Source organism: Berghia stephanieae, chromosome 3 (assembly GCF_034508935.2).
Source record: "Berghia stephanieae isolate SIO BIC M18660-M18661 chromosome 3, UCSD_Bste_1.3, whole genome shotgun sequence".
In the NCBI taxonomy this organism is placed as follows: domain Eukaryota; kingdom Metazoa; phylum Mollusca; class Gastropoda; order Nudibranchia; family Aeolidiidae; genus Berghia; species Berghia stephanieae.
Window position 1 is genome coordinate 90,894,269 of NC_088362.1, and position 25,076 is coordinate 90,919,344.

The window sequence follows — 25,076 nt, forward strand, 5'->3', positions numbered from 1 at the left end:
GCGTATTCTGGCCAAAATGATAACAATGAGGCAAAGTGCAACATAGATATTCCGAAAAGTGAGTGGAGCAGGAACTTATGTTGATAACAAGAGATGAAGTGAGTAGGAAAGAAAACAGAGAATAAAAATTTCGCGGCAGCGATGGGGGTTTTAACCCACGACCTTACTGGCATTGTCTTCTGGCACTTTCCAAACTCACTTCATCTTTTGTTGTTATCGACATAGATATTCCGTTGTCTTGGGGGGTTTGGATTTTTTTTAAAGTTTGCTTTCCATGTGATAGATGAAATAATAAAAAATGTCTTTAGAGTGAAATTATAGAACAAAAGCAGATAATCCATGAACCATATGTTGTCAAAATTAATCACATATGGTAACCTAAAATCAAACCTGTAAGAGCCTGAAATGATTTAGATGTAGAAGTTAAATGATATCAGCCCTCTTCACCGTCTTAAGTGAGGCTTGAGCCTGGGTTGTTTAGGCGGTAGAGTAATGTCTTAATACCCCCCCCCCCCTATTGGCTGTTTCACACTTTAGAAACTGGGATAAACTCCATCTCCATGGGCCTTACAGCTCGAACTCTTCTAAAGGACTACTTTTTAAAATTCAGATAATTGTTTTTGTTATGTTTTTTAAGGGTTTTACGGCGCTTGTAACACATTTTAAGGTCATATCAGCGCCAGTAAAAAGGAAGGAAATTGGATAGTAAACAGTTCTAGAATTATTAAAGTACCCAAGAAAAGGTAAAATAAAGGGGAATTGGTTCAAATAGCAAACAGATGTAGATTCCAAAAGCACACTATCAAAGTACTTAGGTTTGAGATCACCTAAAAGTCACATCCACCAAGCACAAGCACAGAGCCCCACTAAGAGGAATATGTACACTCAAATGTTTACAAATCATATACAACATGTAAACAAAAATAATACAATGCAAAACAGATGATTTACAAATAAAAAATATCATCCCCCAAAACTAACCATTAATTTGACTGTTTCCCTCTCAGCTAAGGTACCCGGCCAGAATAAAACCGAGTAATCCCATTCCAAGACAGACAGACAGCAATTTGGAAAACAGCTATAGGGGGATAGAGGACGCAGTAAGTACCTCCCTGCCTACTATGGGAGGTCAGGAACCCCACCCGGAAAGTCAGATAACAACTTTTCATCTTGTTGAGGGCAGTGTGAAACAACCCTATGATCTTTGTTTCTTCTCCCTCTGTCCCAGGAGGTATCAAGTTTGAATCCCCTACGATAAATACATGGTTTTTAATTGAAAAAAAAAAGCTATTTTCACTCTAAAAACGTTGTAACTATTACAACAAATAAATTAATATAATCTCAATAAACATGTGATTTGATACTGCTATAGCACCAATTATTTATACGCTTATACAAAACAACATTGTATATGACAATTCAAATGGTTCTGTGTAAAAGCTATACACCATTAACTTCTGTCATCTGCATTTTTGCAGCCGCAAATGGCAATTTGCAGCCGCAAATATCAGGGCGATCCGCAAATTTCCCAAAATTGGCAAATCGTGGCAAATTTTGGGAAAATTAGCAAATCGCGTGGCAAATTTTGGGGAAAAAAGAAGCGAAAACAAAATAACGAAAAAGTAAAGTGCGAAACTTGAGAAATGTTGCAGCTTTGCCTGGGCCCAAACCAAGGGAAGCTACTCTAATGATAATGATCCTTTAAAATCTTTGTAACAATGCTATTTTGTAAATTAATAAATGTAGCCTCCTTAAAGGTAATAAATTGTCTTTTATATACATTTTTTCTGTATCACGTGTTAATTTTTACTGAAACGCTTAGTTCTCCTCGGCAAATTTCTTGGCAAATTTTGGGGTTTTTTGGGCAAATTTTAGGTCCCAATTTGGCAAAAAATGCAGATGACAGATTAACTAACAGACCTCATATGAGCAACAAAAATAAAATCAAGTAAATTTATATAATTGAAAAAAAAGCAGAAAATGGATCATTCAAAAAGCTCAAATAAAAAACGAAAAGCATCACTTTATAATAACTAGTGCTCAAAATCTTAAATATAAATATAAATAAATATATATATATATATATATATAGATATATTTGTGAGACTTGTTTGTGAAATTTCTGCTGGAAGTGGTCAGTTACAATGTCAAGGATATCGTTGGGATTTGTTGTCTGTTTGCCAAATTTATCCTGTAGTTTTGGGTTCTTGAATGGTTTTCGGTTCAGAGATTTCGTCGCTTTGAACATAGACGATGCGTTATTTTTGGACTTTTCTATGTCTTCCACTTTTTTGTCTAATTCCTCGTTTCTGTGTTTTATTGTAAGTGATCGAATTGAATGCAGTATTTTGTTTCGTTCCGTTTTCAGGTTTATTATTTCTTCCGAGTCTTTCGTGTTTTGTATCCTGATCCTAAGTTCTTTTTGTTGCCGCGATAGATCGTTAATAGCGATGTTAGGCGTTCGATTTGGTTTGTTCTTAGTTGTATTAATAGAGCCTGCACTTTCTTCCCCCGCATATTTCATTGCCGCTTGCGTCTCTTTCCATTCATTGTTTGGATTGCTGTTTTGCTTTATTTTCCATAGACTTGAGTTAAGTTCATATTGGTAATGAATGCGACAGTCTCGCTCATTTACTATTTTTGCCGTGTTTATTTTGACTGCCGTTTTACCTTTCTGTCTTTGTTGTCTGTACACATTTATGTTGACAAACAAGTCTCACAAATATCGCCCTTCTCAGGAAACCCTAGAGACCTAAACAACCGCATCACAACAACTGAAGTTAGAAATAGCATAAAGTGCCTAAACAATAACAGATCCCCAGGCGAAGATGAAATTCCCGCTGAATTGCTGAAATGCGGTACCCTCTCCCTGGATCTGAGCATTGCAAACATAATGAACAAAACATTCTCAACAACAAAGACTGGGACATAAACAGCGGTGTCCTAATTACAATACAAAAACCAGGAAAAACGAAAGGACCCGTAAACAACCTGCGCCCAATAACATTACTGAATACCATAAGAAAAACACTGTCAACTATTGTCCTCAACAGAATTAGACCGAAAATAGAAAAATATCTATCACATAGCCAAAGCGGGTTTCGCCAAGACCGAAGCACATCGGACGTTGTATGGACACATAAATGGTTGGCAGCAAAGGCACTCAAAGAAAACATATCCATAACAATAACCGGAATCGATATGTCCGCAGCCTTTGATACGATCGACAGAGGAAAACTTTTGGAGATATTAACAGACATAGTAGACGAAGACGAGCTCCGAATAATCCGATTTCTCCTCAGCAACACAAAGATACAACCAAGGATATACGGGGCCACAAAACACGCAGTTCGAAAGTAACATCGGGACCCCCCAAGGAGATAGTCTGAGCCCGATTCTGTTCACAATATACTTAGAACACACTCTGAAAGAAGTTCGAAAAGTCATTCCAAAACCAACGACTCATATTGAGAATGCAATCCCAAGAGAAATCGCCTATGCAAATGATGTAGATTTTATTGGATCAACACCAGCAAATATAGACATCATACAAAATACCCTCATGAAATATAACCTCCAAGTCAATGCCAATAAAACCGAATTTACAACAATATCGAGGAACAAAGAGGAATGGAAAAGAACAAAGAAAGTCGGCTCACTAATTGGAGACACCGAGGATGTACAAAGAAGAAAACAGCTATCAAACGCCGCACTCAGTAAACTCACCAATGTATGGATTAGAGGTGACAAAATAAAGAGAAAAACCAAACTGAAACTGTACCGTGCTCTTGTAAAACCGGTACTTCTGTATAACTGCGGCACTTGGGCGTTGACAAAATCCGAAAAAGAACATCTGGATGCCTTCCATCGCACACAGCTAAGAAGGGTACTGGACATCAAATACCCAAAAAAGATCTCAAATGAATCACTCTATAAGACCACAAAAGAAAGACCAATCTCCCTGACATTTTACAACAACAATGGCAACTTTTCGGTCACATACTACGCAGGGACAAAAACATACCAGCTAACCAAGCCATGTGGGGATATTTCCAAAAACACGGGAACCTTTTCAGAGGAAGACCGATCACAACACTCCCTGTGATCCTAAACAAAAACCTCACAACACTTGGACAAAGCATTCGTCTCATAACGGCAGGGGACCTTGAAAATCTGAGAACCCTAGCAGAGGACCGGCAATATTGGAGACACCTCACACAGGAAATACTGGAAACAGCCAAGGCGACCCGATCTTTCGGTCGAGACGCGAAAGGCATCTAAGTCAAGTAAGTCAAGTATATATATATATATATATAAATTGAGGGTTTGGCGTCTCAGGTTAGTTTAAGACTTTGACAAATTGGGATCATCTTGATCTATAGGTATATAAAGTTTTGACCAGTGCCATACAAAGGTCTTATTTTCCAGTCTAAAATACAAAAGAAAAAAAAATTAAAAACATGAATAGAAAAAAATACCATTTTTGTCGAATTAAAAAAAAAAAAAATTATAATTTTATCAATCCAATAGTTTTGCATACAATGGAATCTGCATTAAGTCAAAGCTCTGAAAGTCAACTTGTTTGTTTTGTTTTTTGTTTTTAAGGGTTTTACGGCGCTTGCAACACATTTAGGTCATATCAGCGCCAGTAAAAGGAAGAAAATGGGATAGTAAAAAGTTCTAGAATTACAAATAAAGCACCCAAGAAAAAGTAAGACATAGGGGAACTGGGAACAAATAGGGATCAGATGTAGATTCCAAGAGCACACTATCAAAGTACTTAGTTTGAGACCACCTATAAGTCTCATCCGGACATAAGCTCAAGCACAAAATCCAACAAAGAGGAATACACTCAAATGCTTACATTATAAATTCAAAATAAAAATATAATAATACATAACAGAGAGATGATTTACACAAGAAAAAATATATAATCTCCCAAAACAATAACTATGCATTTGACTGTTTCCCTCCCAGCTAGGACTCTGGCCAGGGCCAGGACAAAACCAAGTAATCTCAATCCAAGACAAAGACAGAAAGCATGCTGGAAAACAGATATAAGGGGATAGAAGACACAGTATGTACCCCCCTGCCCCCTATGGGAGAAAGTCAACTTCTGCTTCAAGTCAACACATCTTGTTGGTCCTAAATGTTCTGTTCTTTATCTGAGTGTGTTCTATTGATAATGGATAAACTTAACATTGCTGAACGTCAACCAATCTTTCTGGTCAGACAGTTTTGATTTTATCAGGATTCCACTCTAATTGTAAATGATGCCAGAAGAAAGATCTACAGTAAACTGTTCGTTCAAAGCTATAATCAAACATCCATTTCCAATAAATTGAAATGAAAAATGAGTATTACAAATAATAAAGCTGCTATTAATTAACTGCCGTCATTTGGAAAACCATGTATTAAAAAAATTGCCTAGAAAATTCATCCTTCAAATATTGATCAATATAAATGACCTTCATCTTGGAAAAAACCTTTTAAACATATGATTTCCCCGAGTACGGTGGTTAAATGGTTAAAGACATATATTTGGTGCATATTTGGTATGACTATGATTCAACATTGATCTGTATCCTATTTCTAAACCTTCTAGAATTCTGTTGTGCAATGACAAAACACTGTATAATGGCAAAATCTGAATTTACAGGAGAGCCGAAAAACTGTTCAAAATTTTATTTCCACTTTTTACAATAACTATATGGGAATTGATGCAGATTTGGCATCAATCGAAAGGTCTTCGTTTTATTTTATCACTTTTGATGTATAAAAATGAAAAATATAAACCTGGACTATTCGAAAATGTGAAATTACTGTTATACAGGGTTTTGTCATTGCATTAGTCAGGGTGTCCTAGATTGGAGTGCGCTCAACACCCTCTCTCACAGTGTTTACTAATAACAGTAGGAGAAAGGCAAGGCAGTGATGGCCTGAGGATATTACTTTTGTGCATTAGAATCAAACAAGCATTTAGAGGTGGGGAAGATGCGTGAGAGGATAGGTGCGAGGACGATAAGGGAGGACTGATAGTGGTTAAGTAACAGATTTGGATGCAATGTGCTGGCTTTGTCTTCTTATTATAGACCATGCAAAGAGGAACCTTATTCCACCTGATACTGAATGAGACAAGATGCACCAAACGCTACACCTCATTATAATAAGCCCTTACCGAAACCACAAACGTTTACCTGCCTCCCATTCCCTTTCACATTCCTTTGCACTTTGGATCTTTCAAAAAAGATATTCCAATTTAAAGATAATTAATTTTTTTGTTTTGTTTGTAACAGTTTTATGGCACTTGCGACCCATTTAGGTCATTTCAGCAAAAGTAAAAACGGAGAAAATGGGATAGTCAAAAAATTATAGATTTACAATTAAAAGGACACAAGAAAAAGTAAGAAAAAGGGGAATAGTTTAAATAGGGAACAGATGTGGATTCCAAAAGCATACTAACAGTAAACTTAGTCTGAGATCACCTAAAAGTCTCATCCTGACAAAAGCACACATCCCCATTAAGAGGAATACACTCAAATCTTTATTTTATAACTCATAAGATCTAAATCTATGAAACAAAAAAATAATAAAGTGCATAACAGAGAGACAATTTACAAGACAAAAAAATATCATCTCCCAAAACTAACACTACACATTTGACTGTTTCTCACTCAGCCAAGGACTCCCGCAAGGAAAAGGTCAAAACCAAGTAATCTCATTCTAAGACAAAGAGACAAAAAGCAATTAAAAAAAAAAGATATAGGGATATAGAAGACACAGTAAGCGACCTCCCTGCCCACTATGGGAAGTCGGGAATCCCACCCAGTCGTTCAAAAAATATTCCAATTTGAACATAATAAATAAGCCCCCAAGGAATTGTTGGGTTGTAGGACTTGTATAAAAATTCATACATATATATATATATAATAAACGTGACCATCCACAAGATTGAAATTCAATTTAGTTACCCATGCTACCGCTAGACTGTTAGAAAAGATGATCGGTAAATGAATCTTTAAAAAAATAAATTCAGCAGCAACAGAGGAGACACAATATATAACAAGGAACCAGATAAAGCCCCCTTTCAACCAAGAAAAATATAAAAAATAATCTTAACATTTTGTAAACAAGTAAACAAGAACAGATTAATCTGTTTTGATCCTTTGGGACAACAGCTGTTTTCTTGTTTGATCCTCTTACAGTCCTCAGCTTGAAGCATTTTAGTGTTTACTTTTTTTTCTTAAAAACCCTCCAAGATAATGGGAAGGAAAGGAAAAGTCACTGAAAAAAAATGACCTTTGAAATGTATGGAGTTGTCAGAGATTCATGAGTTGACACCAAAGACCTTCCTACCCCAATCCCTCTGATGGAATTATAATAAGATAAGTTTTAGACTGGAAGAGAGAGATGCACAATCCTCCCACCAAATCCAAGCATCAGTAACACATTTTATAGTCATCTGGAACAACTACAAAAGACGTCTAACTTCTACGTCATGGCACGAGACCGAAGGGCTACAGCTCAGATGGTCGCTGGTTCGGATAAGTAAGTAAGACTGGAAGAGATTATTATGCATTTTGATTGTAATAAACTCTTATTCAGGCTTTGACACTGACAATATATTTAGCCTTCCATATTTATGAGTAAAGATTGAGAAGTCTTTATGTATCGAATAAATGATGAATTATGCTGAAATGGTCCGCTGTTTTTGATAATCAAATGATTTCAGGCTGCAGTGGAATCTATCTGCTTTCTTCTTCTTGGCTTGGAGCTGCCTTCCTCGTCTGATGAACTACTCAAAAACATTTTTGCTTTGCTCAAGAACATACCAACTGAAAAAGAAAGATGGGAAATCATTGATATAACTACGAAAATACAATTGGCAGTGACTGACTTATAAACAAAATATGAACACGGTTAATCAAATCATTGCATGACAAAACATATTAATACTAAACAGCAACAGACAACATGTATTGTGGTACATGCCGCACCAGAGAAATATGACGTCTGATTTAAAAAAAAAAAAATTTCTTTATCTTTCACAGTTCAGTCAAATAATGAGTTGAATCACATCTTACAGTCACCCAATCAGAGGATGTGAAATGTCAATTTAGAAAACTCTAATATTGGAATTGGTCAGATGAGTTTCATCAATTATTACAATACAAATGTGGCAATAAAAAAAAGTGATCTTTTTGTCAAAAATGGCATTTAAGATTATCTAATTTCAAGCTCATTGTTTGAAAAATATGACATCTAATTGTGTTGCAAAGACAATTTTAAGCATCCACGAGTTGAACAATTAGTAAGGATACTTCTGATAAATAAAATAAATGTAATTTAATTAAAATGACAGTACTACCCCCCCCCCCCACCCAAAAAATAAATTTTTAAAAAGAGCTTTCACATAGCTGAATACCCACTACATGTGCTTAGAGCGCTTTACCAGAGGCTCCCAGCTAATAGCAACATAGTAGGATGAAACACACAAAGCCTGGAAGGCATTCTTGCCATATTTTTTTTTTTTTTGGGACACTGTTTATAGCCAGGTACTCATTTTACGTTTGAGAATGGTGAGATAATATGTGAGCAAAGAGCCTTCTCCAAGAACAAAACTTTGCACAGCCACAGCGGGACTCAAACCAGGGACCAACAGGTCAGAGGCTGAGTGTCGTATCCCAAGGCTACAAAGCCACACAGAACGGTACAGCATATGATAACGTTTGGTACCAAAAGACTACAAAGCCACACAGAACGGCACAGCATATGATAACATTTGGTGCCAAAAGACTACAAAGCCACACAGAACGGTACAGCAAATGATAACATTTGGACTTTTACCTTTAGGAATCTTTGGAAGGTCAAGAAAAATCCGTTTGCTCGCTAAAAAAAGAAAAAGAAAAGTAAAATGATTCAAAAATCTTTTTCTCATAACACCATAAGTGAATTAAATTAATAAAAGTAAAGAGACTTTAGGTAGCATCAGAATTTCTGTTGGAAAAGAAGATTCTTGATCTAAATATATAATTTCTTATTAAAGATATTCACAAAACTCGTCATCAATAGGTAAAGTAGAGGAGACATGAGAGTTGATTTAGCAGAAAAAGCCCTCTATTCAGAAGTCCTCAACTTTCCTCATTAGTGTTGTTCATTCTTCTTCATTCCTTTATGTTGTTTACCCAGCATATTGTCTGCCAGCATCTCCTTCTGCCTCCCCCCAAGTCCATAATGGTTTTGGCCAATATCTCATGGCGAGAAACACGGCAAAAAAACAAGACAATGTTTTTCTTCTTTTGACTACAGACAGGAGAGATTCAAGTGCTCCTTTCAGAGAAACAACTCGTCTGCAGACTTCTTCTTTTGAATTATGGTCTGTCCAGATGATGATTTAATGCAAATAGCATTTGTTTTTAAATGATTGTATCCTTTTAAAGATTTTTGATGTCCAGCTTTCACAACCATGTAAAAAGACTGATGTAACAAGTGCCTTGTATGGTGTAAGTTTGGAACAGAGTGACGTGCTCTTGCTTTTCCATATCTTATCCAGTCTTGACATTGCATTCATTGCCATTGTTATCCTCTTTTTTAATTTTGATTATTGATTATTGATTATTGGCTATCTTTGGTGATTGTGAACCTGAGGTATTTAAAAGATGCTACCACTTCTAGTTGTTTACATTCGGCTACGATGTTGGCTTTGATGTTGTCTTTGTTAGTCATCATCACTTTGAATTTATCTTTATTTATCTCCATTTCAAATGTATTTGCTTTGATGACCAGTTGGTAGTAAGTTATTGTAATTCTTAATCACTTCCTGCTATAAGGTCGATGTCATCAGAAAATCAGAGGTTATTGATAGTTCTTCCACCAATTGAAATAGTTGAAGGGAAATGGTGTAGGGATTCAATCATGATTTTCTCAAGGATAAATGGAAATTACAGGAGAAAGTAAACAACCTTGGTGTATTCTAACTGATGTTTTGAAGAAATGACTATTCTGGCTGTTCATAAGAATGACACTACTGGAACTTTTGTAAAGAGCCTTCATTATTTATATTGGCCCCTCTTCTATTCCAAATTCCCATAGTGTGAACCAAAATCTGCTATGCACATCCTATCAAAAGCCTTGCTAAAGTAGATAAAATTGTGGAAGAGATCTCTTTGCTGTTGCATATGTTTTTCAATTCTTATCATAAGTCTCTAGAAAATCAAATCTGTTTAAGTCAGTTACTATTCTGTCCACATGAAAGTTGTCACTATGGACAAATGAATTCCTTTCAGTTAAAAAGGAACAGAATGAAAAAAAAAAAAGAATAAAGTTAAGAATATCAAAATGACTGACCACCTTATTCAGATGATAACCATAAAAAGGTCAAATGAATTGAACCTATCCAAATGTTGAATTATGTTATTTGTAGTTGTTACTATCTTACCTGTTGACTTGAGGACAAGCCGCTTGTAAACCTGTCTCATTCTTTCCAGGTTGATGTGACTTTGCTCTGCATGAGCTACCATGGGTAATGGGTAGTCTTTACCCACAATGCACTTGGCAGCTTTTTGTACAGACTCTGGAGCTGTCCACGGTTCGTAAATGTACTGAGTGGGCATATTCTTTAACACTGGTAAGTATTGTCTATTAAGATGAAAAACAAAGAGAGACTTTATAGTCTTAAATTTCCACCATTTACATTGTCTAACAAGAACATTGAATGGAAAATGTTTAATAAAACTTAGTTATTTAAAAAACGAGGAAAGTTGTTTTATAATCTTTAAGAAAAGTTGTCTTTGATCATGATTTCAATGACAAATATTTATGTCTAAGAACCTAACGATGAAAACCCATTGATTTCAATATTAATTGTTCATTTGGGTATTTTCAGTGGGAGATAAAGGTAAACCATAAAAATGAAAGGTTCTTTTTGTACTAAAGCAAGTGGTTTTTATATGTTAAATTCCAGATTTAGACTTGACTTAATAACTTAAAAGCCTTTTAGAGCCAAAAGGTCAGTTAGAGCTGGAGCCAGAAGGTCAGTTAGGGCTAGAGTTAGTCCCAGTTTCAGTAGCATCGAACAAACCATTAGAATTACTTAGTAATCTTTGGATAGGACACTAATTTTCAAAAAGATTTTCAAGATTTTACACATCAAGCTAGTCAATCACTGCTGGGTGTACTGAGGGGTAAGGAAAAAAACAAAAAAAAACCCCACCACATGTGGTTTGAAATTAGTCAGCTCACGTGGTAAAATAGAATGGATATTCAGTTAACCAACCTGACAAAATCTCCTGATGGGTCAGCCCTCTTGCCAAAACCTACAGGACAATAACAATGGAAAAACTGCTGGAAGAAAGCGGAGCAGGACAGCCACATCCACATGCCTGCATTGACACTCCAGTCTGCATCCAACAACATCTCATCAAACACCTGAAAGACAATTACAAAAGATTGTGAAAAATAACAAAATAACAAATACGGAATGTTTTGGGCTCAAGGACCTTACTCAGTCAATAACAACAACAACAAAAAAATACCCCCAAAAAAACAACCTAAATACATTAGAAAAAAACCCCACCGGATTGATGGCAGAAAATATTCCGTACATGGTCTCTGTAGAGGAAAAATCTTGTAATGTCAAGAGATTGTGACAGTTTTTTTTGACATAGACGACCTACAATTTTCTTTTCAAAATGTTTGCTATGTCATAGAAGCTTATGAAAAGACTAAATTTGCTATCTTAGAGCTTTTATGTCTGAAGATGGGGATTCAGTAAAGGAAATAAATGAAAGGCTAAAAAAATTATTTTTTTTAAACCTGTAAAACTTTTGGTACCCTAAACAAACTTTGGAGTGCAAAGAAAATTTCAACAAAAAAAAAAAAAAAGCTAAGCATATTCAAGAGTAATACGTTGAAATTTAGAAATCAACAAAAACTGTTTGTTAAAAATCTTCTTTCTACATTTTCTGGCCAAACAAAATAACATCTAAGGATCTTTGACAAAAATCTGAAAAAATCAAATTAAGAATATGGAGATGGATTGGCAATGTTTGCCAGATGAAGAAGGGAGCAATTCCAAAATCAGCACTTAGATGGACACCACAGGGAAACCACAGAAGAGGGGCATTGAACACATGGAAAAGATCGGAAGAAAGAGAGATTAAATCCTTTGATTGTATCTGGGGGGAAGTTAGAAAGCTGACGGAGGACAGAAGTCACTGGTGCTACCTACCATTGCCCTTATAAGTTGATGAAACACCAGGGGATTAAGCAAGTAATTAAGTAAAATAAACAGAACAATAAAACCCCCCCCCCCCCCCAAAATAAACAAAATAACTTCAGACTCTATATGAGATTCAGTATCAAGAACATTTTCAAACTCACGATCTATGAGCACAAACCTTCATTCCCTCTTCCCAGGATAGCCAGAGATCACCTCTGGTGAGGAAACAAGCCACAGCATGTCTAGCCAGGTGGTGAATCCATCCTTCTTTGCGTAGTTGGACCATGATGGCATCAATCCATGGATAGCCTGTCATGCCCTGAAATAAATGAGAATTTGAAATTAGTACTTGGCTAACTAAAGCTGCTTAAAAGTTTGATGAGGGAATTAAACAATCAAAAATCGTTTCTAAAATCAAACCGCCTTAATTCATATTAACTTTTGGAAGCATAAAGAGGCACAGCATACCCAACAATTATCTATTTTTTAATGAAAAAAATAAAAAGTATTGTGGGTAGATTTGAACCCTCTATGGCATATTCTGAAGTAATTATTTATCTTGAAACTAAATAAGGATTGCCTGATTGGTCCTTCATAGGGGTTTAATTATCGTCTTGATATGTGGCACATAAACAGGAAAGAAAATAACATAAATACCAAAAATAAGTGTGAATGTTAATAAGCCTAAATGGACTGAAAACCATACTAAGCAGTTGTTAAAACACAAAACAAATCAAATATACTGACTATGTCAATGAAATATTTTTGTCGATCATTTTGTTGGGGAATTATAACAGCGAAGGGGAAATTCAAAATGTTAAGTGTTGGATTTTGTTTAAAAATTGCAATCAAGTAAAATACAAAATCAATAAATATAAGATTCCAAGTGGCGTTTGAAAAGATCACGGCTCATGTTCTTACGAACTGAGGAAGACATTGTACACATCTCAAAATTCATTAAATGGTTAAAAAGCCTTTGTAGTCTGAACATTCTCCATTACAATAATATTATCAACTTATTTATATTGTGTTAAAATTCGTCAAATGCTCTAAAGCCTGTCATTGAAGTTCAAATTGTCGCTCAACACATGTGCATGTCCTACTTTTTAAAAAGAAAAGCATTTTCTCCTCATCTATATTCCTAAATATGACTGCATAACCAGTCACCTAAACTGCCATACTCTGAGTAAAAAAAAATTCTTTAAAAGGTTTGGCCAAAATAACCCATCATTCAAATATCGATCAATTAAAACAGCAGTTTTCTGCTAAAATCTTAAAATTGTGGATTTTTTATTTTCAGAGTATGGAAGTATACTTACTTATTGTTATTTGAATACATTCTTGTTCCTTGTTGTTGTGTTAAACTAAGTAAAGTCTTCACGAAAAAGTTTTTTTGTTGATTCTTGAAAAAATGCTTAATAAAGCATACAACACATATGTCAAAATTTTAATTTCAAAGGTAAACAGCTCAATAGAAAAAAAAAAAAAAAGAAAAAAAAAAGGCTTCTATTTCTAAAGCTTTTTTCTGATAAACTTAAAAGGAAGTGGTTATTCAGTATCAGATACTGAATAGTGCTTTGCCACTATTCAGTATCCATAAGGAACTCTTTTTTAAAGAGAGAGTGAAAAGTGCGACAATCTCGGTTGAATGGAAATAAACTGCTGACCTATACTTCCAGATTGAACACGTGCAGTAACTGACAGTCCGATTCAATATTTTGATCGAAATTTTTTCACTTCTGCTATCGTGCAATTAACAGAGTTCAAAATATCAAAAATAAGAGAGGCATTCAAATACCCTTTTTAATGTCTGAATAGACATGATTAAATGTCTCTAAGAGTTCAGTGACACCATGGCATGGTGGATATAAGCTGTTTGACTCTGAGCTTAAGGTTCGAGAGTTCAAATCCCGGTAAGGGTAACTTTTTTTTTTTTTTCCCAATATTTTTTAAAAATTCCTTCTGTCTATTTATATTTTTTAAACTTTTGTTTTAATAATTTTATTTGCTTGAAATGTTAATGTTGATATTATACTATTGTTCTTTTATTATTATTATTATTATTATTATTATTATTATTATTATTATTATTATTATTATTATTATTATTATTATTTCTACTTACTATTATTATTATCGTTGTTGTTGTAATCGTCATCATCGTCATTATTATGATTATGGTTATGATTTTTTTTTTAATCAAGTAGTTGGAGTAATTTAATCAGTTATCGATTTATTACGAATATCTTTTATGTGTTATCATCGCGTTGTTGTTTTTCATTATTGTGCTCTTCTATTGTTTATTACTTTTTAAAATCTTGCTTTTTTCTGTTGTTGTTGTTCTCCTTGTTGTTGTTGTTTGTTTGTTTGTTTTGTCATCTAAGACAAACCCGATTCATTATAAATTCATTTTTAATTGAGCGATGTACTTCCGAGAATTAATTGCCGTATTATATTGAAATTTAAATGACAATAATAATAATAATAATAATAATAATAATAATAATAATGATGATGATGATGATGATGATGATGATGATGATGATGATGATGATGATGATGATGATGATGATGATAATAATAATAATAATAATAATAATAATAATAATAATGATAATAATAATAATAATGATAATAATATTAATAATTTAAATAGATACTGAATAATATTAGACTACAATTGACATCTATTTACTGAACACACGTGGTATTTTTATGGATGTTTCTTTTTTTTACGAAACCTGCCAAAACACGCCGAAACCCGACAAAGTTATGGGAAATAGGTAGCAGTGGGGAGTGAACCTGGGACTCAGGGAAGTGTACACCATTGGGGAGTGAACCTGGGACTGGGTTATGTTTAAAAAAAAAGCAATTACTTTTTTACGAAACCCGCCAATATCCGACAAAGTTATGGAAAGAAAGTAACAGTGGGGGAGTGAACCCGAGACTATGGTTTTTCGGCGGGTTTTGGCGGGTTTCGTAAAAAAGTAATTGCTTCATTCTCGTCTGGTACCCAATCCCATAGTCCGGCTTCATTTCCCACTGGTATCCATCTTCCTTAGTCCCAGGTTCATTTCCACTGATTTCCTCTTTTCACAGTCCCAGGTTCACTCCCAACCGGTGTGCACTTCCCTGAGTCCCGGTTCATTGCCCAATGGTGCCCACTTCCCATAACTTTTGACAATTTCGGTAGGTTTCGAAATAAAAGTACATTCTGAGCTCACTGTCCACTGGTAACAGCCTCTCGCAGTCCCGGGTTCAATCCTCATCGGTGTCCAAATCCCAGATTCACTCCCCACTGCTGCCTGCTTCCCATAACTTTGTCGGCTTTTGGCGGGTTTCGTAAAAAAGTAATTCCCCCTCCCCCTTGGTTTTGCTTTTTACAAAATCCAGAGTCCCAGGTTCAATTCCCACAAGTGTACACTTCCCTGATTCTCAGGATCACTCCCACTGTTGCCTACTTCAATAACTTTGTCGGATATTGCCAGGTTTAGTCGGGTTTTGTAAAAAAGTAATTGCTTTTATGTGAAACTCGCTGAAACCCGCCAAAAATCATAGTCTCAGGTTCACTCCCCACTGGTGTACACTTCCCCTAGTCTCAGGTTCACTCCCCATTATTTGCCTACTTTCCATAACTTTGCCCGATTTTGTTGGGATTTGGCGCATTTCGTAAACAAAAAGTAATTGCTTTTTTTTCTCCAAAACCCACAGAAACCCAGTCTCAGGTTCACTCCCCACTGGTGTAAACTTCCCCGAATCTCAGGTTCACTCCCCAGCACTGTTGCCTACTACCCATAACTTTCTCGGATATTGCCAGGTTTTGTCGGGTTTCGTAAAAAAGTAATTGCTTCTTTATGAAACTAGCTGAATCCCGCCGAAAACCATAGTCTCAGGTTCACTCCCCACTGGTGTACACTTCACTGAGTCTCAGGTTCACTCCCCACGCTTTGCCTACTTTCCACAATTTTGCCGCATATTGTCGGGTTTCGTAAAAAAGTAATCTCCCCCATTTTGTTATTGCTTTATTACAAAACCCAGAGTCCCAGGTTCACTCCCCACTGGTGTACACTTCCCTGAATCTCAGGTTCATCCCCTCCTCCCCCCCCCCCCTACACACACACGCACACACACACACACGCTGCTGCCTACCTCCCATAACTTTGTCGGATATTGCCAGGTGTCGTCGGGTTTCGTAAAAAAGTAATTGCTTTTTATTACGAAACCCGCCTAAACCCAGTCCCAGGTTCACTCCCCACTGGTGAACACTTCTCTGAGTCCAATATTCACTCCCACTTTGTCAGGTTTCGGGAAAAAAACACCGTATTATAGTGCAAAACCACTATTCAGTGTCAGATACTGAATAGTGCAAAACCGCTATTCAGTATCTGATACTGAATAGTGCAAAACCACTATTCAGTATCAGATACTGAATAGTGCAAAACCACTATTCAGTATCAGATACTGAATAGTGCTAGCCAACTTAAAAGCTGTACTAGACAATCTGTCAAGAGTCATAATTCTAATAAATGCTAAAACCACTTGCTTACCTCTGCCCACTTAGCCAAAGCTTCTGGATTATGTTCCCATGGGATTTGAACACAGATTGAGTTGCCCACCATTCTGTCAAACTTTGGATTGTTGGTAGATACTGTATAAAAAAATTCTCGCCACAATAACTGGCCATGAAGGGCTAGTGGTGGGTCTATGCCTTTCTTTACCTAAAACATATGATTTTTTTTTAAAAAAGAGGAGCAGGAGGAAAGGATTAATGTTTAAATTGCCATATTATACCTTAAAAAAAAAAAAATCAAATATGGATATGTGCGACCAAGCTACATTTAATTTTTCAAAATGATAGCCAACTACCAGAATCAAGCAAGACAAAACAATCAATAACTATGCTATCTTTCTTTTATAAATTAATATTAACAAGGATGATAAAAAAGTATACCCATTCTAATGTTCCGCAACGTTCCACAAACTATCATACTTCAAATTTCTCAAGTTATGAACTTTCAGTCGAAATATCAAGATTAAACTTTTTAAAAAATCGAATCTCACCTTTTTGTAAAGCTCTGTTAGTTTCCAGTAAAATGTTCTGGGACTCAAACAACCAAATCTCAAATATGGGCTCAGCCCTGTCCCACTGGGGTATAAGGATTGAGGACTCATCTTAGGTCGTTCAAAGCTGGCTACCCATGCCTAATAAAAACACAAAATGAATAACATTTTAAAATTAATTTTTACTTGTAGTACGCCATTAAGACCCATAGAGCTGAATTTGTCTCGGTTTCTATTAGCATTAAATGGACAATAGCAATTGCTTGCTACCCTTTGGATAGGCTGCTAATCTATCACAAAGTGCTCTCAGCCACATCTATCCAATCACTGCTGGGTGGACAGGGGGTTCAGACAACAATCTTGACTTCAACCAGGATTGATCCCTCTCCCTTTGCGTGAGAAGCAAGAGCTCTAACACTAACAACTGAGCTATCAAGACCCCCTCATTTGGAATATAACGACATATAACATATATGATAAGTAATCTGAAAGGCTGTGAAAAAAAAAAAAGAGATGCAAACAACGAACAGTTCAGGCACAAAATCAATAAACATGATTAAAAATAATATTCAACAAATATTCTATAATACACTCCAGCACGGTTTCCTCTAACGCCTCGGGACATGCAAAAAAGTTTGAGGAAACCGTACCTTGCCATAACGACTCGAAGGGAGGGGGGGGGGGGGGGCAATGAGGCTCGGCATTATAGACTTTGCTGCCCACCCTAAAGATACCTAGTTCGATATCCATAGCGTTATGTGGCCTTCAGCAAGCCACATCTCCTTCGCTCAATTTGCTGCGCTGTGCTGTGACTGACACCTGGGTTATTCCAGTCTTCCCTTGGAATAGAGCCTAAGTCAACTTTCCACTTAAAGATGTATTATTTATTTATGTCTTTGACATGTTGAGGGAGATCAATTTATATATATGAAATTTTACAAATTGTTTGTGTGTAGGGTGGGGGGGGGGGGGGGGGGGGGAGTGCTATGTTAAAACATTCATTTACCGTTGTAGTCAATCATGGTGCATGGCATTGAAAATAGAACGAATGGCAAAGTGCTAAGAATAAGCAGAGTTATGCGAAACAGCGATGGGGTGTGTGTGTAAGTGGCTGTGTGCGTCTGCATGAGTATCATATTGTATACACACACATTAGGGGGCAGCGTGGCTCAGAGACACGTTCTTTGCTTTGTACCCGAAAGGTAGTGAGTTCAATCAACCGCTGTTACCGCAAGTTACCTTATCCTACCTCAATTTGCGGTGCTGGTTATTCCAGTCTTCCCTTGGAATAGACCCTAGAGACAAATATCCCCTATGGGATGAATAAAGGGAATGTTATTTATTTATTTATTTAATTTTATGCAGTGCAAATGCAACTGTCAATGCCATAATAAATCAGCAGTGGTCGAAATCACCTGGCACATTCAAATAAAACCCCCAATTAATTTTTTAAAATGCTGGCTGGGTGAAATTTGTTCGAGGAAACCTTGTTCGAGGCAAGAATTAGTGTGAGGAAGGAATTGAATTATAACAAAGAATAACAAGGAAATAATTTGGGACATTCGGATGAGTTCGAGGAAACTGTGCTGGAGTGTAATTTGTTTTCATCACTTGTCATACGAAAATCCATCCTTGGCATTGATTTTCACTCAAGAGACTTGCCAAAATTAAGAATTTTGCATTTTGCTAAAGGGACAATAACATTTCTAAAAGGTGTGTATATATATATCATATATATATGTCATATGTTAGTATAATAATGACATTAATTTATGCAATGCATATACAAAAGGCAGAGAAATGTTTTTAAATTACCCTTTTGCCAACATCATTGTAAATCTTACGTTAAAAATGACCAAATGATGGTGTATGAGTTCTTTTAACACCGTTATAGCCTTTCACTGAGTTTGACCCATGTGTGTTTGAAATTTACAAGCATGTATTTAACCTCAGTGGCTGAATGATAGAACTTTGTCATTCTTGTAACCAAGGCAAGCAATGCTTGGCATAGTCAGTGACCAAATTCTGGCCCCAATGTAAATAAGGCAATTTATTCACTTTACCTTACTCGACTCAGGCATAAATGAGTGCCTGGCTGTAAAGATATTGTAAGAATGCTAGAACATTCAGAACTTGAACAGGTACAATATGAAATGGAAATTCGGTTCCATGTGACCTGTCGAGAAGGAAGTGGGGTAAATGAAGCACATTTAGCATAAAGAATCCATGGAAGCGTGCTATATATAAATGCTCATATGCATTTATTGAAGAATTTCATGAACATTACCTTTCTTTCCAGGTGCCTGTAAAGACGAGCTAATGCCTCTGATTCTCCTCCCTGGAATTTGGCTGGACCAAGAGCGTCTGTGTCAAATCCTAAATTTTTTTTTTGGAATCAAGAAATATGAAAATATGAAAATATTGGGCCAACCTGGTACAATTTCATAATCTCCCAAAATAAAAAACATATTTTCCATAATGATATGAAAAGGCGCTCTATATTTTTCCACTGGCAATGAGCTATCTAAGAGACACCAGTTATTTTGGTTTCATTTGATGTTTTTTGTGCATTCATAAACTGAAAGGAAACTTGTCTCAACACTGCACTGACAGCTTATTAAAATAACCCACATAAAAAATAAAAATAAAAATACAAAACTGGTTATGATTTTATCCCATATGCAATGTCAAAATACCTATGTAAGATAGATAAAAATAGTAAGAAATTATAATAAAAGTCATAAACTTGTACTCTTTGAAATTTTCAATAGAACAGTATTCAGTGATACTGTCAACTAACCAAGTTCATCAAGAGTAGGAACACTGAATCTGTCATCATGATCATCAGCAAGGGGTGTCACACTGCTCTTTACCACCTGAGCTGAGACAGTCTCACAAGGCTGAGCAGGAGGGTCGAGAGAGGATAGAATGGATTGGAATCTCTTGTAGGTCAATGGAGGACTATTGCCATTTGCCGCAATAACTCTGAAATTGATTAATTGATAAAACAATCATAATTAGGCAGCTGCTTTATTTTTCCTTGGATTAGGCGTATTGATCCTTGCATGTAAAAAAAATAAGAATATCAATGGAAAAACATAACGCCAAACAATGCTTCAATGACAGGACAATAATCTATGTCTTACCAATTAAAACTTCAGATATATGTGAAAAGGTGGTCAAAATTTAATGGTCAGTTATGCCAGGGAGGGAATTGAACATCAGAAATGAAAGGTGGCAAATTGTTTAAGGATCAACAGATGGCAACAAAACAAAAGTACTTTAACAATGAATGAATTACAATGACCAAGTGTTGTCTCCTCATAATTGATCGTCTTAGTTATTGTTTTAGAGCAGGAATTCTTAAAAAATTGGATCTGTGACCTTTAAGAGAAAAATAAATGAAATCCATCAACTGAATATGTGTGCACAATTAAGTAAGATTTGTCAACAACAAAAAAACCCAAACAAAACATAAAGGGATATTAATCTCAAAAAACATATTGAAAATACTTAAAAATTGTACATATTCAAATGTGACATGCTGAAGTATTGAACATACGTTTTTGGATTGTAGAGCGTGTGTGAGGATTTTGAAATGACTTGAATGTGGAATTCTCTTGCCATTGCTGAAATAGCTGCATCTCTTTCCTTCCCATAAGGCTCTGAGTCTTCCTCGAATGCTAGGGTTGTGATCCCCCATTCCTGTTGATCGGAAAACATGCATGTCAACATTTATTGTCAAAACAGGATTAAAAGCGAGGTGTGATAACGTTAATGCATTGTAGTGGAGCAGTTTTAATGTTGCCTTAAAACAAAAAAAAAGTTCAGCTATGTATAATATAAACATTTCATAATGGTCTTCATATATTTATGGGTAATATTTTTGAGTTTTCAAAAATTATTTCAAAGGAATATTGCCCCTAATAAACATATTTTTATATTGTTTTAAGCAACATGAACTTATTTGCAGGTTTGATAAGCCAACTGTTATGGGCATCTCAAACTGATGGAAAAAATTGTCCATTACAACAATGTTAAATCGAGCCCATAATTGCGTTTGGTTCATAGTAGTAGACCTGCTAATTATGTATACATATGTTTGTAGGAATACTCTTGTTATTTTTCAGACAAGAAGATAATTCATGATTCCCACTATATCGGTAAAAATATTACTTGATCATTGTTTTTTTTCAAAACAGTGATGCAAAACTTTTAAAAAAATAAACTCCATATAACTGAATCTTTAATCAAACCTTAAATAGTTCAAAGTCAATAAGAAAAAGATGAAGTGTCATCTACCATTTTCATATACTTCTACTCTTAAGTATACAAGCTTCCTCACCAAGAAAAAGTGACCATTCCATTTGATGGGGCTTGTTTATGAAGGGGTCTTTATTGTCTGCAATTAGTATTGGGGGCTTCTTGCAATTTCCGCTAGAGTATTTTTAAAAATCAAGTTTACTAATTTTGCTTACTCACTAAATGACTAAATGGCAAGTATCTGAATTGAAAAACAATTGAGAAACATTGGTCTGTTCAGTGAACAGATTGATCAATCGTATACATCATCCAGATTTTATATTTCTGGAAACAACATACCTGAAACAAACGTGGCAATATGTCAGCTGGTTGTCCTCGTGCCACAAAGAGTCGACTGTTAAGCTTTCGTAAACTGCTGTCCAAATCTTCTAGACTTTCCAAAAGAAATCTATTGAAGTAAACCAAAATATTAAACTTTAAAAGGCACACCAGAGCAATTATTATTTCCCACTTTGTAGTGTAAAATAGACCAATATAATATAAATAATAATAATAACAACTGACCAACCATAGAGATTTACTTTTTTTAATTTTTATTTTTTATACTTCTATCAAGCATAAACAAGATTAAATACAAGCCTTGAGCAAAGTGATATAACTACAATGTGAAGCCTGGGGGCAGCATGGCTCAGCGGTACGGTCTTTGCTCTGTATCCAAAAAGTACTAAGTTCGAATACCTGCTTCGCTGTGTGACCTTGAGCAAGTCACCTAGATCAGTTTGCGATGCTGCACTGCGGCTGATGCCTGGGGCTATTTCAGTCTTCCCTTTCCCCTCTGGGATGAATATGAATAAAGGGAATTTATATTCATATATTTTTAATTATTATTTTAATATGGTGAGTTTATCGGGTTCGTTAGTAGTTAGAATTAGTAGCAGCGGTAGTAGTAATGGGAGCTAGTAGTTGTAGTTCTAGATCTAGTAGTACCTAGTAGTAGTACCTAGTAGTACTACAGTCCACTCCAGATAATCACAACTTGGTAAATTGCAACTTTCGGTTAATTGAAACATTTATCAAGAAATGAAATTAATTCTATATAAAAGTAAAAGTCACTGGATAATTGAAATTGCAACAAATTTTGGCCCTCAATAAGTGGCAAATTCAAGAAATATAGCAAACAAAATAGGATTTAATTTTATAATGGATGAAATCGTGACAGGTTGAAGAATTGAGAGGGAGCAGGATTTAATCTACAGTAGTGTGTCACCACTCTATTATAGACAAAAGAGGGCGAGAGACTTTGAAGTATGGGTTTGTAATGTCATCCGTGACCATTAATAGGAGGCGATGGGACTGGGCAAAGTCTTGACAACAGGTAGACTCTATGGCAGTTGTAAAGAGAGACTGGGCGATATCCTTTGTTTTGGGATTGTCAACTGTGGATTGTGATCAACGAGTTTGGTGAGAGCTGACTGTCTCTCATCCTGGCTAATCTCTTTGACTCTTACAAATGTTAGAACAAAAGAGTGAAAGTTAATCCAATCTGAATAAGATGTCAACTTTCATCAAAGCTGCTTTTGTTTGACAAATCTATATAGGGCTGCCATATCGCTTTTATTTCAATCAAATTGCTCAGTCTGTGGTAGCCTAAGATCAATGTTTACAACTCGTTTGAGTTTACCATATTTGTGTAAAATGTTACAATAGTGGACAGGAAACTCAACTTCGGTTAATCGCAACATTTTCGCAGATCGCTGATCCCAATGTGTTGCGATTATCCGGAGTGGACTGTTAGATAGTAGTAGTTGTATATAGAAGTCTTGACTGGACGATTCAAATTATCGGGATTTATTCTAAGTATAAGAAAGCTTAATTAAGTGTGTGTGTGTGTGTGTGTGAGGGGGGGGGGGGGTGTGCCGTGTCCAAAGCCTGCTGCTAAAACTAAAAATAAAACAAACTTGCGATGATCACAAAACTATCGGCCAAACTATCTGGAGTTATCTTGAAATCTCAATATAAATTGACATCAAAAACTCGTATTTTGATCCAACTGATTGTACTATGACTATGATTAGCATCTATCTCACTAACCATTGTAAATCGCCGCCGTCTGTTGCAACTTTGTAAGTGTAAGGAGCAAACACTTGAAGCAGGCTTCATATTATATTTATATGTTCGAGTAGCCTATTTAATTTAAGGCTATTTATTAAGTAGGTCACTTCGGTTAAGAGTCAGAGAAGAAAATAAGATGAACCAGATGAACTAAGGAGAATAACAATAAACATCTCACACCACAGAAGAGCATTACTCATTACCTCCATTTGTTTATTCCAACCTGTGAAGCACCAGCAAACCACGGGTCCAAGATATAAACACAACGATACGTCGATGAGCCCTCTCCATCAACAAGAGCCGAGTAGAGAGCTGGATTGTCATGCAACCTCAGTCCCTTACGAAACCAAAATAAAACATGTTTCTTGTGAACAATCCTTTCCTGGCCGAGAGATCCTTTCATTCTGTGAATAATTTGTCGATGACAAGAAAAAAGATGGCAATAAAAGTTGTATTAATATATAAATTTATTATTCATGTGTTTCTATCCATTTTGCAACACTCAGATAAGTCGCTAGCAGTCAGTCATGAAATCCAGCATTGTAATCAACGTGACCTGAAGTTAAAAATAGAAATTTGGCCTTCAACAGCTCCACCTTGCTGTTGATTGATTGGTGGGATGTTGTCACATGGACTGCAGAACAAGAGTCACGTTGTATGCAATGCTGTTTACTGTTTTCGTAACTTTGACAGGAAGCTCTTTTTTTTATTCACATTCTCTCACGTACTCAGGTGTAAAATGAGTACCTGGCCGTTAACAGCTTGTTTGTACAGCGCTTTGAGCACGTTTAGTATTAGTATAAACACTCATTCCTAGGTCGTACAATTAAGGACTGAAATCAGCTGGATGACAGTGTGGTCACATACTAAACGGCGAAAACTAAAACTGTTGGCGCTTTCAACTCGCACGTAAACAGACTAGCCGCATGTGCGGGCTGTTGTGTCCATCATCCCCTCAGTGTGATACTCGACTAAGAGATTTTACACAGTACTTCACAGAAACAGGGGTAATTAGGCTGGAATCGAGCCAACGGGTAGAAAGCATGACAATTTCCATTTACTTAGAACCACTCTGGCAAATGATCATAATAATGGTATAACGTTTTGTTTAAAATGTTGGTTTATCTCCTCCCATCACCATCACAATTCCTCCTTTTTCAAATGTTTCCATAAATAAAAAAGACCACCACAACAACTACATTAACATCCCTATTGGACCACTACTATTACAACCACATCCACATCGTCATCCCTCCTACTACCTCCACAATATCATCATCGAAACCACTACCACTACTACAATTACACCACCGCATCATCAACCCTACCACCACTACCACAGCACCCCATATCATCATCCCTACCACTACTACTACATCCACCACCAATTATCATCCCTACGACCACCACCATATCATCC

At 35.9% G+C, this 25,076-nt stretch overlaps 1 protein-coding gene across 1 annotated transcript; it reads right to left on the reverse strand.

The window, feature by feature from the left end:
* Positions 1 to 4,581: 4,581 nt before the first annotated feature.
* Positions 4,582 to 24,226, reverse strand: LOC144968805 (cryptochrome-1-like). The gene is made up of 12 exons (XM_078907509.1): positions 23,860 to 24,226; positions 21,884 to 21,992; positions 20,844 to 20,986; positions 20,082 to 20,266; positions 19,569 to 19,657; positions 17,282 to 17,422; positions 16,768 to 16,938; positions 12,399 to 12,539; positions 11,276 to 11,427; positions 10,439 to 10,638; positions 8,848 to 8,889; positions 4,582 to 7,835 (listed from the first exon to the last, which is right to left on the reverse strand). Exons 1-12 carry the CDS (start codon positions 24,057 to 24,059, stop codon positions 7,729 to 7,731), a joined length of 1,680 nt encoding a protein of 559 aa, XP_078763635.1. The 5' UTR covers positions 24,060 to 24,226; the 3' UTR covers positions 4,582 to 7,728.
* Between the last annotated feature and the right edge of the window lie 850 nt (positions 24,227 to 25,076).

What these genes read in the sequence shown, in the direction of transcription:
- LOC144968805 (XM_078907509.1), bottom strand. Translation starts at nt 24,059, where the DNA reads ATGAAAGGATCTCTCGGCCAGGAAAGGATTGTTCACAAGAAACATGTT. An exon ending in TAACAGAGCTTTACAAAAAG is followed by an intron (nt 16,939 to 17,281) that starts GTGAGATTCGAT and finishes CATATGTTTTAG; the next exon opens with GTAAAGAAAGGCATAGACCC. An exon ending in CTTTGGCTAAGTGGGCAGAG is followed by an intron (nt 12,540 to 16,767) that starts GTAAGCAAGTGG and finishes CATTTATTTCAG; the next exon opens with GGCATGACAGGCTATCCATG.